The following is a 17861-nucleotide window of genomic DNA, read 5'->3' as shown; positions in this document are numbered from 1 at the left end:
CATCATCGTAAAAATAATTTTTTAAAAATTACTTCTATATACTAGCAACAATCAGAAACTTAAATTTGAGAAATAAAATACTATTTACGACACCAAAAGATTTTAAATACAAACCATCAAAAAACTTTTGACAAAAATTGTTCAAGGTCTGTATGCTGAAAGCTACATACAAACACTGCTGAGAGAAATTAAAGAGGACCTAAACAAATGGAGAGATACAACATCACCATGGATCAGAAGAGTCAACATTGTTATCATCTCAATTCTCCCCCAAACTGATCTATAAATTAACTGTAATCCTAATCATAAACCCAGTAGAATCTTTTTTTTTTTCTTTTTGTAGGAACTGAAATGCTAATTCTAAAATTTATAGGGAAATGCAAAGGACCTGAAGAGTCAAAACAACTTTGGAAAAGAACAAAGTTGGAAGACTAACACTACCTGATTTCAAGCCTTATTACAAAAGCTCAGTAAACAAGACAACGTAGTATTTGCATAAAGGCAGACAAATGGATCAATGGAACAGAATAGAGAGTTCAGAAATAAACCCCACACATAAAAGGTCAATTGATGTTTTACAAAGGCACCAAGTCAATTCAACAGGAAAAGGACAATCTTTTCAACAAATGTTGCTCAAACAATTGAACAGCCATATACAAAGAAAATCTTCAAACTTTACCTCATACCATATATAAAATTTAATTTTGTATAACTACCATATAACCAGCAATTCCACTTCTAGGTATACATAAAACCAAAAGATCTGAAAGCAGAGACTCAAACAGAAGACCCGTACACCAATGTCCACTGCCGCACTATTCACAATCGCCAAAAGATGGAAACAATCTAAGTGCCCATTGACAGATGAATGGATAAACAAAACGTGATACATACATATAACGGACTATTACCTAGCTAGTAGGAGAAATGAAGTCTTGATACATGCTACAGTACGGAGGGAGCTTGAAGACATTATGCGAAGTCGAATAAGTCAATCACAAAAGGACAATGATTGCATAAAAGACAAGAAGAGGCAAATGTATAGAGACCAAAGGTCATTCCCGGTTACCAGGGATGGGGGAGGGCAGGTTAATGGTGACAGACAAACAGCACTGAGTAAGGGTGGGCTGCACAGCTGATTACTGCAGTTGCTGCCAATAAGCTGTGTGACAGACTTACAACAAGGAAAAAAAAACAGTAGCGGCTGATTTGGTTCCTTGGTTTCAAGGTTTAGGGTCATGGTTTCATGCGATATCCCAGTTAATTGGCCTAATAATGTGTTTAGTGCTTTTGTTCTACCTGCTAGTTCGTTGTGTGCTGCCTAGGGTCTTAAAAGCTTGCAAGTGGTCATCCATGACACAATAATTGGTTTCTATTCGCCAGGAGCAACAGAGGAAGGAGAGTCAGGAACAGGAGGAGGATATGGAATGTGCGGTTAATAGCTTCCATGAAAAACCACCTCCTTTGCTATGAGACCAGAAAAACTGGATGGTGCCTGGCTACCATTATTGAAAATTTTTAATCAAAGATTCTGTAGAAGAATCCTGATCAAAAGGAGAAAATGCAGAACGGTATTTCGAATTCTCATGGGAGCCAGACTTTCTGGAACCATGGAGGCTGGAACTCCTGAAACTACTGTGCTGAGACTATCTTTACACTTTAAACCAAAAATATCCTGAAATCCTCTTAAAACCAAGCAACAGTTTAGCTTAGCTGGTAAAGAACGTCTGCCTTGCACATTATGCACTTTCGAGATCTATCTATGTGGGATCAAAATGACAACAGCAACCCAAAAGATTAGATAGGAAATTTGGGGGCAGTGATTTTAGGCTAATGTGAAAGAAGTCACAAAAGATGGGTGAGAATGGTTGCACAACTCAAAGAATGTAACCAATGTCATTGAATTATACATGTAGAAACTGTTGAACAGGTGTACATTTTGCTGTGTATATTCTCAACAATCACAACAAAATAAATAAAATAAAAAAAAATTAATTAGGGAGGCGGGGCCAAGACGGGGGAATAGACAGATGCTTCCAGCGGGCCCTCTTACAACAAAGACCCGAAAAAAAAAAACAAGTGAAACAAGTATATTTATGACAAGCTAGGAGCCCTGAACATCAAAGGCAAAGTTAGAAAACGGACTGAGCGGCAGGGGGTGGAAGAGACGGTTCAGAAAAGGAGAGGAGTTACTGGACCTGAATCGCTGGGAGCCCTCAGGCAACATTTCCAGGAGCAGCTGCGGTGGGCAGATACTAGCATTCGGCTGCAGTTTCTGCATGGAGAAGTGGCCAGCCACACAGCCTACTCACACCTCTGCAACCAGAGAAGAACGGCACTCTCGGCAAAAGCTATGTACTTGTGTATATTTTACCATGCCCCCCACCCCAAGACGGCTTCAGTGGCTGTTCGTTTCCCTAGGCCTGAGATAGGCCCTGTTGAGTGCCTAGAGCTATCCTCCCCACCCCAAAACGGCTTCAGCCGCTGTTCGTTTCCCTAGGCCTGAGATAGGCCCTGCTGAGTGCCTAGAGCCATCCTCCGGGCCCTGGAGAAGGGATAAATTCACAACTGGGGGAAAAGATAATTTTCCAGCTCCACTAACCTGGGGAGCTCAGGACAGAAGCGGCTCCTGTCCAGGCATAAATGGTCCGTGGACTTTGAATACCTTTCCCCACCCCCTGCATGGACCTGTGTGGGCCTATTTCAGGAGAATAGGCCCTTGTTGGCAGACTGCAACTGTTTTAGCTGTGTGGTGGAGAGGTGGGTGTTTGATGTTTGACACCACTTTGCCTATTAAACAGGGTCCTCACCTACCCACATCAGGGGCCTAAGGGCTGGTGGCTCCACTCAGGTCACCCAGCCAACCGCAACTGGGGTCCAAGGATAACTGGTACCTCCCAGTCATTACAACCAAAAACACTGAGTGCCCATGGTCCATCTGCAGAACCCACCCAACTGTACGCTCTAGGGAAGAGGGACACACCTTCCTCAGAGACACTTGGGGGATGATTTTCAGCCCCCTGCCTTTTTCAGAGGGTGACCCCTGCTACAACCAGATACCAGTACCTACACCAATCACCCCTCCCCCTCTAAGACTGTAGAACAGAGCCTGTACCACACACTTGATGATCAGCTACCTGGACACCTGAGCTGAATTCATACAAGAAAACTGAATGGACTCCTAGACTGATATACCTGGTAACAGCTCTAGCCATCTGGGGACAGGACATCAGAGCTCCAAAGGTGAAAATAACCAAGCCAGCTCACTCAAGCAACTCATTTGGGCTTATCAAAACAAAACAAAGCAAGAAGCTATGACACAGCAGACAAACATAAAATAAACTAATACAATAACTTACAGATGGCTCGGAGACAACAGTCAATATCAAGTCATATAAAGAAGCAGACCATGATCGCCTCAACAAGCTCTCAAATCAAAGAATCAAGGGATCTTCTAGATGAAAGTGCATTCCTGGAATTACCGGAGGCAGAGTACAAAAGATTAATACACAGAACCCTTCAAGACATCAGGAAGGAAATCAGGCAATATGCAGAACAAGCCAAGGAACACACAGATAAAGCAGTTAAGAATTAAAAAAGTTATTCAGGAACATAATGAAAAATTACATAAGTTGGAAAAATCCATAGACAGACAGCGATCAGAAATTCAGAAGATTAACAATAAAATTACAGAATTAGACAACTCAATAGAAAGTCAGAGGAGCAGAACTGAGCAAATGGGAGGCAGAATTTGTGAACCTGAAGATAAAGCATTTGGCACCAAAATATTTGAAGAAAAATCAGACAAAAGAATTCAAAAAAATGAAGAAGGCTTAAGAATCATGTGGGACTCTATCAAGAGAAATAACCTATGAGTGACTGGAATACCAGAACAGGGAGGGAATAACAGAAAATACAGGGAGAACTGTTGAAGATTTGTTGGCAGAAAACTTCCCTGATATCATGAAAGATGAGATGATATCTATCCAAGATGCTCACTGAACTCCACATAAGGTAGATTTTAAAATGAAGACATATTATAATCAAACTTGCCAAAACCAAAGATAAAGAGAGAATTTTAAGAGCAGTGAGGGATAAACGAAAAGTCACCTACAAAGGAGAGTCAACAAGAATAAGCTCAGACTACTCGGCAGAAACCATGCAGCAAGAAGGCAATGGGATGACTTATATAAAGCACCAATGGAAAAAAACTGCCAACCAAGAATCATATATCCAGCAAAACTGTCTCTCAAATGTGAAGGTGAAATTAGGACATTTCCAGATAAACAGAAGTTTATGGAATCTGTAAAAAACCAAACCAAAACTACAAGAAATACTAAAGGGAGGTCTTTGGTTAAAAAATCAATATCATCAGGTATCAACCCAAGACTAGAACACAGGACAGAGCAATCAGATGTCAACCCAGACAGGGAAATCACAAAAATAAATCAAGACAAAAAAAAAGCTCAAAACAGGGAAACAGCAATGTTATTATATAAGACAACATTAAAACAATAAAGAGGGACTAAGAAATTCACATAGAGAAGAAGACAAGGTGATCTAAAGGAATAAAAGTTAGCTTTGGATTTAGAAAAATAGGGGTAAATATTAAGGTAACCACAAAGGAGATGAACTATCCTACACACCAAAATAAAATACAAGAAAAAAATAGAGACTCAGCAGAAAAAAAATCAACAACAACTAATATGAGGAAAAGACAATATATAAACTACTCAGCACAAAAAATTAAGTGGGAAAAAGAAACTGTCAACAACACACAAAAAAACACATCAAAACAAGAGCACTAAATTCATACTATCCATAATTATGGTGAATGTAAATGGACTAAATGCACCAATAAAGAGACAGAGTGGCAGAATGTATTACAAAACATGATCCATCTATATGCTGCCTACAAGAGACATACCTTAGACTTAGAGACACAAACAAACTAAAACTCCAAGGATGGAAAAAAAAAATGTCAAGCAAACAACAATCAAAAAAGAACAGGAGCGACAATATTAATTTATCACAAAATAGACATTAAAGTTAAATCCATCATAAAGGATAAGGATGGACACTATATAATGATTAAAGGGACAATATACCAGGAGGATATAACCATGTTAAATGTTTATGCACCCAATGACAGGGCTGCAAGATACATAAAACAAACTCTACCAGCATTGAAAAGTGAGATAGACAGCTCCACAATAATAGTAGGAGACTTCAACATACCACTTTCGGTGAAGGACAGGACATCAAGAAAGAAGCTCAATAAAGAATCAGAAGATCTAAATGCCAAAATCAACCAACGTGACCTCACAGACATATACAGAACACTCCACCCAACAGCACCCAAGTATACTTTCTTTTCCAACGCACATGTAACATTCTTAGAATAGACCACATATTAGGTCATAAGCAAGCCTTAGCAGAATCTAAAACATCGAAATATTACAAAGCATCTTCTCTAACCATAAGGCCATAAAAGTAGAAATCAATAACAGAATAAGCAGGGAAAAGAAATCAAACACTTGGAAACCGAACAATACCCTGCTCAAAAACTACTGGGTCATAAAAGACATTAAGGATGGAGTGAAGAAATTCATACAATCCAATGACCATGAAAACGCTTCCTATCAGAACCTTTGGGACACAGCGAAAGCAGCGCTCAGAGGTCAATTTATATCAATAAATGCACACATACAAAAAGAAGAAAGGTCCAAAATCAAAGAGTTATCCCTACAACTTGAACAAATAGAAAGAGGACAACAAAAGAAACCCTCAGGGACCAGAAGAAAGCAAATTATAAAAATTAGAGCAGAACTAAATGAAACAGAAAACAGAAAAACAATTGAAAGAATTAACAAGACCAAAAGCTCTTCTTTGAAAAAATTAACAAAATTGATAAACCATTGGCCACACTGACAAAAGAAAAACAGGACAGAAAGCAAATAACTCAAATAAGAAATGAGATGGACGATACTACAACAGACCCAACTGAAATTAAAAGAATCATATCAGATTACTTTAAAAAATTGTACTCTAACAAATGTGAAAACCTAGGAGAAACGGATGAATTCCTAGAAACGTACTACCTACCCAAACTTACACAAACAGAGGTAGAACCACTAAATAGACCCATAGCAAAAGAAGAGATTGAAAAGGTAATCAAAAAACTCCTAACAAAAAAAAGCCCTGGCCCAGACAGCTTCACTGCAGAGTTCTACCAAACTTTCAGAAAAGAGTTAACACCACTACTACTAAAGGTATTTCAGAGCATAGAAAAGGACAGAACACTCCCAAACTCATTCTATGGAGCCAGCATATCCCTGATACCAAAACCAGGTAAAGACACCACAAAAGAAGAAAATTACAGACCTATATCCCTCATGAACTTAGATGCAAAAACCCTCAACCAAATTCTAACCAATAGAATTCAACAACATATCTAAACAATAAATCACCATGACCAAGTGGGATTTATACCAGGTATGCAGGGATGGTTCAACATTAGAAAAACAATCCATCATATAAATAAAACAAGAATCACATGACTTTATCAATTGATGCAGAAAAGGCATTTGACAAAGTTCAACACCCATTCATGATAAAAACTCTCAGCAGAACAGGAATAGAAGGAAAATCCCTCAACATAATAAAGGGCATCTATACAAAGCCAACAGCCAACATCATCCTAAATGGAGTCTGAAAGCATTCCCCTTGAGATCGGAACCAGACAAGGATGCCCTTTATCACCACTCTTATTCAACATTGTGCTGGAGGTCCTAGCCACAGCAATTAGGCTAGATAAAGAAATAAAGGGCATCCAGATTGGCAAGAAAGAAGTAAAAGTATCTCTATTTGCAGATGACAGGATCTTATACACAGAAAACCCTAAGGAATCCTCAAGAAAACTACTGAAACTAATAGTTCAGCAGAGTATCAGGATATAAGATAAACATACAAAAATCAGTTGGATTCTTCTACACCAACAAAAAAGAACATCGAAGAGGAAATCATCAAATGAATACCATTTACAGTAGCCCCGAAGAAGATAAAATATTTAGGAATAAATCTTACCAGAGACAGAAAAGACTTATACAAAGAAAACTACAAAACACTTCTGCAAGAAACCAAAAGAGACCTACACAAGTGGAAAAACATACCTTGCTCATGGATAGGAAGACTTAACATTGTAAGAATGTCTATTCTACTAAAAGCAATCTATAGATTTAATGCAATTCCTATCCAAATTCCAACGGCATTCTTTAATAAGATGTAAAAACAAATCACCAACTTCAAATGGAAGGGAAAGAGGCCCCGGATAAGTAATGCATTACTGAAAAAGAAGAACAAAGTGGGAGGCCTCACTCTACCTGATTTTAGAGCCTATTATACTGCCACAGTAGTCAAAACAGCCTGGTGCTGGTACAACAACAACAGATACATAGACCAATGGAACAGAACTCAGAATCCAGACATAAATCCATCCACATTTGAGCAGCTGATATTTGACAAAGTTAAATGGGGAAAAGAGTCTTTTTAACAAATGGTACTGGTATAACTGGATATCCATCTGCAAAAAATGAAACAAGACCCATACCTCACACCACGCACAAAAACGAACTCAAAATGGATCAAAGACTTAAATATAAAGTCTAAAATGATAAAGATCATGGAAGAAAAAATAAGGACGTTAGGAGCCCTAATACACGACATAAACACTATACAAAACATTACTAACAATGAAGAAGAAAAACTAGATAACCGGGAACTCCTAAAAAACAAACACCTATGCTCATCCAAAGACTTCACCAAAAGAGTAAAAAGACTACCTACAGGCTGGGAAAAATTTTTAGCTATGACATTTCCGATCAGCACCTGATCTCTAAAATCTACATGATGCTGCAAAAACTTAACTACAAAAAGACAAATAGCCCAATTTAAAAAAGGGCAAAAGATATGAACAGACAATTCACTAAAGAAGACATTCAAGTAGCTAACAGATCCATGATGAAATGCTCACGATCATTAGCCATTAGCAAAATGCAATTCAAAACTACAATGAGATTCCATCTCACTTCAACAAGGCTGGAATTAATCCAAAAAACACAAAATAATAAATGTTGGAGAAACTGTGCAGAGACTGGAACACTTATACACTGCTGGTGGGAATGTAAAATGGTACAACTGCTTTGGAAATCAATTTGTGCTTCCTTAAATAGCTAGAAATAGAACTACCATACGATCCAGCAATCCCACTCCTTGGAATATATCCTAGAGAAATAAGAGCCTTTACATGAACAGATATATGCACACCCATGTTCACTGCAGCACTGTTTACAATAGCAAAAAGACAGAAGCAACCAAGGTGCCCATCAACTGATGAATGGATAAATAAATTATGGTATATTCATACAATGGAATACTACGCATCGATAAAGAACAGTGATGAATCTGTGAAACATTTCATAACATGGAGGAATCTGGAAGGCATTATGCTGAGTGAAATTATTCAGTTTCAAAAGGACAAACAGAGGTAGACCACTATTACAAGAACTTGAGAAACAGTTTAAACAGAGAAGAAAATATTCTTTGATGGTTACCAGAGGGGGGAGGGAGGAAAGGAGGGAGAGTGGTATTCACTAATTAGATAGTAGATAAGAACTACTTTAGGTGAAGGGAAAGACAACACACAATACAGGAGAGGTCAGCACAACTGGACTAAACCAAAAGCAAGGAAGTTTCCTGAATAAACTGCTTCAAAAGCCAGCACAGCAGGGGCAGGAGTTTGGGGACCATGGTTTCAGGGTACATCTAAGTCAACTGGCATAATAAAAACTATTAAGAAAACATTCTGCATCCCACTTTGGAGAGTGGAGTCTGGGGTCTTAAATGCTAGCAAGCGGCCATCTAAGATGCATCAATTGGTCTCAACCCACCTGGAGCAAAGGAGAATGTAAGAACCACATGAACCAGAGACTACATCAGCCTGAGACCAGAAGAACAAGATGGTGCCTGGCTATAACCGATGACTGCCCTTACAAGGAACACAACAGAGAACCCCTGAGGGAGCAGGAAAGCAGTGGGATGCAGACCCCAAATTCTTGTAAAAAGACCAGCCTTAATGGTCTGACTGAGACTGGAAGGACCACGGTGGTCATGACTCCCAGACCTTCTGTTAGCCCAAGACAGGAAGCATTCCCAAAGCCAACTCTTCAGACAGGGATTGGAAGGGACAATGGGATAGAAAGGGATGTTGGATCAAGTAGACACTTGAGACTACGTTGGCATCTCCTGTCTGGAGGGGAAATGAGAGGGCGGAGGGGGTCAGAAGCTGGCGGAAATGACAAGAAAAGAGAGAGTGGAGGGAAGAAGTGGGTTGTCTCATTCGGGGGAGGGCAACTAGGAATATACAGTAAGGTGTGTATAAGTTTTTGTATGAGAGACTGACTCAATTTGTAAACTTTCACTTAAAGCACAATAAAAATTAAAAAAAAAATTAATTTCATAGGCCTAAAACTGTTGTGACCTTAAGTTTGGCGAAGATTTCAAAAACAATACAAAAAGCACATATAAAAGGAAAAGAAAGAAAGGAAAAACTGCACTTACTCAAAATCAAAACTTTTGCTCTTTAAAAGATGCTGTTAAGAAAATAAAAAAGCTAGCCATGGACTGGGAGAAAATATCTGCAAAACATACTGGACAAAAGACTTAAATCTAGAATATATAGTTGTCACAACTCAGTAATAAGAAAACCCAAATGTTAAAAAAAAATGGGTAAAATATTTGAAAGAAGCTTCTCCAGAAAAGCAAAGGGAATGGCAAATAAGCACATGAAAAGAGTCTCAACATCATTAGTCATTAGGGAGATGCAAATTAAAACCACACTGAGATACCACTTGTTATGGATTGAATTGCGTTCCCCAAAAATAAGTTTTGTGAATCCTAAACCCTATACTTATATATCTAACCCTATTTGGGAATAGGGCTTTCTTTGTTATGTTAATGAGGCCACATCATCAGAAGAAGGCTTGGCCATGTAATTCTGAGAAATCAGCCACTGAAAACCCAACCACTTTTGAGATATAAAAAGAGATCAAGCACAGAAGCAGGGAGCACTAATTCGGGAAGAACTGACGCCACACCACATGAAGATCACCAAGGAACCCAGGAATAGAAGTTGAAAAGGGACAAAGACCTTCCCACACAGCCAAAAGAGAGAGAGCCTTCCACTAGAGTGGGTGCTCTAAATTCAGACGTCTAGCTTCCTAAACTCTGAGAAAATAAATGTGTGTTAAAGCCACCCACTTAAATGGTATTTCTGTTATAGCAACACTAAGAAACTGCTGTATTTCCACCAACCAGTTGCCATCAAGTCGATTCTGACTCATGGTGACCTCATGTGTGTCAGAGTAGCACTGTCCTCCATTGGGTTTTCAATGGCTGATTTCTCAGAAGTAGATGGCCAGGCCTTTCTTACGAGACACGCTCACTAGAAGAGCTAAAATTAAAAAGACTAACCATACCAAATGTTGCTGAAAATGTGGAGCAACTGGAATTTTTATATATTGCTGGTGGGTATGTAAAATGGCAACCACTTTGGAAAACAGTTAAGCAGTTTCTCAAAGAGCTAAACATGCACCTACAATATGCAAATGGAAACAACCTAAGTACCCATCAATGGATGAACGACCACCAAGGTTGCCATACGCGACTAAGCACCTTTTAAAACGAGCAACATACTGATGGGAAGCTGCGGTTCTCAAAGTGTGTCCTGGGGAACTTAAAACCCTTCCAGAGGGTCCACAAAGTCAAAACTATTTTAATAATCATAGTAAGATGTCATTTGTCTTTTTAATTCCAATTCTGTCATGAGCATACAGTGGAAATTCTCAGAGGCTACATGATCTATGATATCACAACATACTACATGCCAAAGCAGATATGAGACTCCAGTTTTCTTTTAATAAGCCAAACATTGAAAACAGTTGCAAAAACATAAAACGATGCCACTCTTTTCTCTAAATTTTTTGTTTTGAAAAATTTTTTCTTTGAAAACAGTGTTTATGTGAACTACAGAATTATCATATTTTATCATTATTTTAAATAAGGTAATAAATAAGTACAGCATTTTTTTTTAGTTTCCCAGTTTTAATTTCTAATAGGGTAAATACAGGGAAACAAGACCGACATAAACAAACGTTCTTTGGATCCTCAATTATCCGTATAAGAGTGCTCTGAGACCAAACAGTTTGAGGACCGCTGACGTCAATCTAATGTCACTGCACCCTCTGTGAGCATCCTCAGGAAGAAGCAGTGTCCCGTTTGAGGACTGGCTGACCACTCAACAGAAGGACCCTGCATGGGGAAGGGATTTGTCTAGATAAGTGCTACTCAACCACATGCAGGCCGGTGCTGGTCCGAAAACCATTTCTGATTCATAACAAGCTAAGTACAGAAATTGAGACTAAACCTTTAAAGCAATTTTACATTACCACAACAACCAAACACATACATAATTAGTGGGCTTGTATTTTGTATGTCTTTTTTATCTCATTTTCCTAGTAATTTTTATTGTATTTTACAAAAGTGTTGGACTGCAACAGACTGAAAATGTTTAAAAGTGGTCCTTCCCCACAGATGCACTGAGAAGCAATGAACTAGATGTCCTGCAATTAAACAGCAATTGAGATGACCCTGAAAGTAAAATACCAGTAGATACTGGTTCTCTGTGATTAATGACACTCAAGAGAGCTTCCCCTACGTAAACCACTTCTAATATAAATCTCTCTCTTAAAACAGAACTCTGCAATGATAAAGAAAATCATACATACCCTCTTCAGTGAAGAATTTTTCTACTGGTCCAAGAAACTGATTAATTTCATTAAGCTCCTCTTGATCAACTTCTGGAAATGGGAAAACTTCTTTCTAAAAATGATAAATATTTATTGAAATTTTAAGTTTTTAGTAACCTCCCATCATGGTACTGTCAGTCAAAAGGGAAGGAGAAGGTTTGCCAGATTCCACATGTAGCTGGTAGGGCATTACCCACTGAAGGAATCAGAAAGTAAGCCTCAGACTGCTTCATACACAGGAACCGTGTGTTAGACTGCAGCACATAGGCACAGCTTCCTCTCAAGCAGGTTTAGTCCTGGTTTTGCTCAGTCTTCCTTTTCAGTAACGTGTTATAAGACTTGTCCCATGAAACAAAGAACCCTAGGCCAACATTTAGAAGTCCTAGGTTCTGGTCCTTCATTTGCTGCGTGTGGCCTTGGCCAAATTCCTCCACTACTCCAAGCTTCCACTGTCTCACCATAATATGCAGGTAATATTTACTCAAAATTGTTGTGAGGATCATGGAAGATAACAGATGTGAAAGCATTTTACTAAACCGTAAAGGTCTATATCAATTATTCTGTGAGTTCAAAGATGCTGCCACTGACAGGAGCTTTGTGGTTAAAAGGTCTGACATCGAGCAGGCCTCCCACCAGGCTGCAAACTCCAGCTTCTTCCTGCCTGTTCCCTGATGTCTTGTGCCAAATGTGTGAGGTAGCATGGTTACTAGATGAGGCCCAGACGTGGAGTCAGAGCAACCCGAACTCAGCCCTGGCTCTGCCACTTCTTAGATGTGTGACTTGGGCAAGTCACACAGTCTTTCTCAGTGTCAGTTTCTTTTCTCTTACCAATGATCCTATTTATCTCAGGGGGCAGTTGTGAGGTTCAAAAGGTATAATGTTACCTGAACATAAAGTAGTTGTAATTACTTGTATCAGATACTGTCTCTGTTCTTGTTGCCATCTCAGGGTCTAGAAAATGACTTCGCTTCAAGTCTGTCTCAAACTGGTGAGTGGCCAATGTTTCCAACCACCCAGGAGTCCCCACTGGACCATCACCATACATTTCTTGTTTAAATCATCCCACTGTGTCCACAGCTCCTCTGGCTTTCTGTGCTCCAGCTGACCTTCAGCTGTCAGCATGACATGACTAGCTGAGAAGGGATGTCCCAGGTCATGAGCCACTAGCTTCCAGGAGCCCTGCCTTTCTTCATGACACCTCTCAACAAGTGTTTTGAGAAAGGTCTTCAGAGGAGTCCCCAATCTTCCCTCCATTCCAACCCCTGTCTATCTAATCAGTGACCAAAGCCTCTCCACTCTAGTAATATGCTCCCAAATATGTTTTCCCTTTTATAGGTAGGTCCCTATCTGTCTTAGTCACCTGGTGCTGCTATAACAGAAATACCAAGAGGGGATGGCTTTAACAAATAGAAGTTTATTCTCTACTAGGCTAGAAATCTAGTAGGCTACAAGTCTATATTCAGGGCATCAGCTCCAGGGGAAGGCCTTCTCTCTCTGTCAGCTCTGGGAGAAGGTCCCTATCATCAATCTTCTCCAGGTCTAGGTGCTTCTCCACATAGGAACCTCAGGTCCAAAGGATGCACTCTGCTCCCGGCACTGCTTTCTTAGTGGTATGAGGTCCCCATGTCTCTCTGCTCACTTCTCTCTTTTATATTGCAAAAGAGGCTGGCCGAAGACACAATCTGATAGGTTGAGTACTGACTCGTTAACTGCCGCCTATTCCATCTCGTTAACATCACATTTACAACACAGGAAAATCACATCAGATGACAAAATGGTGGACAATCACACAACATTGGGAATCATGACCCAGCCAAATTGATATACATATTTTTGAGGGACACAATTCAATCCATGATACTACCCAAAAGTCACAGCTGACTTAAAGGAATCCCTTCCTCCGGGCCACCCCAGGCTTGCCCTCACAGTAGTCTAGAAAGCAAAGATGCTGATGACTCTCATCACTCTGCAGGCCCTCAGAACAAAGCCCAATCTCCTTAGCTTGATATACAGAGGTTCAGCCTATCCCCACCGCATTTTCTGTCACAGCCTTATTGGTTCACCCTGGGGCCTTGAACAATGGGCTACATTATAGGAAGATTATTCTGGTACCAGTAAGCATGCCAGATAACAAAAGAGAAACAGCCCTCAGCCACACCCAAAGGATAACTGCTACAGGGAGAGAACTTGGGTGGGTGTAAGAAATAACCCTGGTGACAATATTCAAAAACTGAATGAGCTCCCTCACAGGTGGTACGTTCAACTTTTATTAGCAGTTTTCAAGTTGATTTTGTTTTGTTTTAGCAATTTTCAAGATTTTTAAAGCAGTAGAACCTGTTCTGCCAATAAATCTAGTGCAGAAACCAAATATGGTCAATCCTCAATATCTGCCAATTCTGTTCTTTACAAATTCTCCTACCTTCCAAAACGTACGTGTAAACCCAAATTCAGCACTCACATCACTCTCATGGTCATTGACTGGCATGTGCAGAGCAATGACAACTCTGACTGGCCTGACGCACACGCTCCCAGCTGAGGTGGAACAAGGCGACTCTTTGCCTTCTTGAGGATACTGCAAACAAGTGTACTTTTCACGGTCTACTGAGTGCCACACTTTTTGCATTTATGCACTATTTGCTGATGATTTTGCTGTTTAAAATGGCCTCCAAGCATAAGACTGAAGTCTGTCCAGTGTTCTAACCACAGGAGAAAATACATGTGTTAGATAATCTTTGCTGAGGCATGAATTATAGTGCTGTTGGCTCGGGTTCAATGTTAACACATCAACAATATATATTAAATAAGGTGTCTTTAAACAAACACACAAGGTTATATATACAAAACTAGGTTATATACTGATGTTAATGAAAATGTTGTGACCAGAGGCTTGCAAGAACCTAACCCTGTATTTCCCCAGATGTTCGGTATGTACTAATTCACTGTTCATGGAGACTTTAAAGAATATAACTACCACAAATAACAATAATCGACTGTATATTAAACAGTCCCACCCACTCAACCTCCCAGCAGACCCTGTGGTAGCCCCAGGGGCACTTGCATGAACAGCTAGGGTTCGACTGAGGGCAGTGTAATAACTACTAGTCTATATGGTCCTCAAGGTCTCTTTTTATTCTGAGAGTCTAAGCATTGTTGCCACTTTCCTGCTCAATTCCCAATAATGTTGTAAAAGGTGATTTGGCCTGAACCACAGTGGCAGCAGTGGGGGTGCTGAGAAGTGCTCAGATGCTGAATAGAACCTGAAGGTAGAGAAAACAGGATTTACTATCAGATTAAATGTAGTCTGTAAGAATAAGAGGAGTCAAAGACGATGCTAGGTGTCTGGCCTGAACACATTGAATAACAGAGCTGCTATTACAGGGTTGCTATGAGTCGGAATTGACCTGGCAGCGATGGGTTTGGTTTTGGGTTTATCCACGATAAGACTGCAGAAGAAGTGGGATTACTGGATATGTTAAGTTTGAGACAGGCACTCCTGGGTGGCACGAATGGTTAAATGCTCAGCTACCAACCAAAAGGTTGGTAGTTCAAATATACCCAAAGGTGCCTCGGTAGAAAATCCTGGCAGTCAACTGCCACAAGATCACAGCTATTGAAAACCATATGGAGCACAGTTCTACTCTGATACAGATGCGGTCAGCGTGGGTCAGAAGTTACTCGAAGGCAAGTGGTTTTGATTTTTTTACTTTGAGATACCTATTAGGCAAATGGAGCTTTTGAGTGGAAAGGTAGATATAAAGAATCTGGAGTACAGGGGACAAATCTGAGCTGAATAAGTAAATTAGAGAAATCAGGATACCGAGGGTGTTTAAAGCCATGATATCAAATAGGAGTATCAAAGGGAGGATTACAGATGAAGCTCCAACTCCAACTGGACTATTTGGAAACAATGGCCAAAGTTTAGAGGTCAAGGAGAGAGGAAGGAACCAAGAAAGGAAACTGAGAAGTCACTGACGTGGATAGAAAACTCAGGAATAAATGATTTTTTAGAAGCCAGCTGTGGTGCAATTAATTTACTTTGTGTTTGGCCTTTCTAGCCATGATCTTGTAACTCCAACCCAGGTGATCGTGTGACAGGGTAATTGTGGTCTACCAAGGGGACTGGTCAGTTTTGCCGTAAAAGAGAGCCAATTCAAGGGCAGAAAGGAGCCCACCACCACCAAGGAAGGGGAGGCCTGCAGCAAGAGAAGGCATGGTGGGCTTCCTGGCCCATGGAGAAAGAAAGCTGAGTGCCTTTGGGCAGAAACTGAGGGCCAACGAGACGCATGTCTGCAAGCACAGCTGGGGAGAGGCTGTCCTGGTGGGAGAACTGTATCCTGAGTGTTCTTGAGCCTGTATTGTAACTGTTACTTCCCTAACAAGCCTCATAACTGTGAGTATGGTTTGTGAGTTCCGTGTGGGCATTTCAAAGAATTATTGAACCCAGTAGAGAGTGCTGTGGGAGGGACGATTGCTGTCAGAATTAGTAAAGACAGCATAGAGAGGAGGCATGTCTGATCTCTGCCTCATGGGAATCAGTCTTGGGCTATTGATCTTGATTCTCCTTTACCCTTGTGAAGTAAGAGGAAGTCAGACACTGCCCTCAAGCTGTTTTTATACCAGCTAATGCCAAATTTGAAAAAATTGAAGATTTTTACCTATTTCTGCAGTCTGAAATTGATCAAACATGCCATCAAAGATGCATTGATAATTACTGGTGACTGGAATGTGAAAGTTGGAAGTAAGAAGAAGGAACAGGAGTTGGAAAATACGGCCTTGGTGACAGAAATGATGCCGGAGATCGCAAGATACATTTTTGTAAGACCAATGACTTCTCCATTGTAACACAAAAGATGATTTTTTTCAACAACATAAAAGGCAACTATACATGTGGACCTCGCCAGATGGAGTACACAGGAATCAAGGCAACGACATCTGTAGAAAGAGGCAATGGATAAAAGCTCAATATCATCAGTCAGAACAAGCCAAGGGGCCGACTGTGGAACTGAACATCAACTGCCCGTGTGCAAGTTCAAGCTAAAGCTAAAGAAAGTTAGAACAACTCCACAAGAGCCACAGTACGACCTTGAGTATATCCCACCTGAATGTGGAGACCATCTCAAGAACAGATTTGATGCATTGAACACTAATGACCAAACACCAGATAAGTTGTGGAATGACATCAAGGAAATTATACATGAAGAAAGCAAGAGTTCATCAAAAACACAGGAAAGAAAAAACGACCAAAACGAATGTCAGAAGAGACTCTGAAACTTGCTCTTGACCGCACAGTAGCTAAAGTGAAAGGAAGTAATGATGAAGTAAAAGAGCTGAACAGAATATTTCAAAGGGTGGCTCAAGAAAACAAAGTATTATAATTAAATGTGCAAAGACCTGGAGTTAGAAAAACAAAAGGAAAGAACATGCTTGGCATTTCTCAAGCTGAAAGAATTGAAGAAAAAATTCAAACCTGAGTTGCAGTGCTGAAGGATTCTACAGGGAAAATATTAAATGACACAGGAAGCATCAAAAGAAGATGGTAGACTTTCAACCATCTCAGGATACAGCATACAACCAAGAACTGATGGTAATGAAGGAAGAAGTTCAAGCTGCACTGAAGGCGTTGGCAAAAAACAAGGCTCCAGGAGGCAGAGCCAAGATGGCAGACTAGTCAGACACACTAAGCCATCCCATTGCAACAAAGACCTGAAAAACCAAGTAAAACAGATACAGACGTTAGTCCTAGAACCCTGGCCCTTAAATGAAGGGATAAATTATTTGATTGGAAGTCACTGAGGAGAAGAAGAAACTGACAGAACACGGGGAAGAAATAGGGATACATAGTGGAGGTTCCTGACCAAATGGCATGACTCAGCATTGCCATCTTGGAATACAGCCAACAACTCCGCATGCAGAAAGGCACCTCCACGGAATTCCCAACAGGAGATAGAGGTATGGCATGGATACACCCAGGACTAAGTAAAATCACACTTGCTGGCT

At 40.1% G+C, this 17861-nt stretch overlaps 1 protein-coding gene across 1 annotated transcript in view; it reads right to left on the bottom strand.

The window, feature by feature from the left end:
* The window catches only part of ACAD9 (acyl-CoA dehydrogenase family member 9), a 67548-nt gene that overhangs the window by 38619 nt on the left and 11068 nt on the right, over positions 1 to 17861 (bottom strand). Inside the window, exon 2 of the mRNA XM_049861751.1 lies at positions 11844 to 11937. Coding sequence (XP_049717708.1) covers positions 11844 to 11937 — 94 coding nt within the window. The remainder of the gene's footprint in view (positions 1 to 11843; positions 11938 to 17861) is intronic.

This window comes from Elephas maximus, chromosome 20, assembly GCF_024166365.1.
Source record: "Elephas maximus indicus isolate mEleMax1 chromosome 20, mEleMax1 primary haplotype, whole genome shotgun sequence".
Taxonomy (NCBI): domain Eukaryota; kingdom Metazoa; phylum Chordata; class Mammalia; order Proboscidea; family Elephantidae; genus Elephas; species Elephas maximus.
This window is presented reverse-complemented; position numbering and strand designations above follow the sequence as displayed.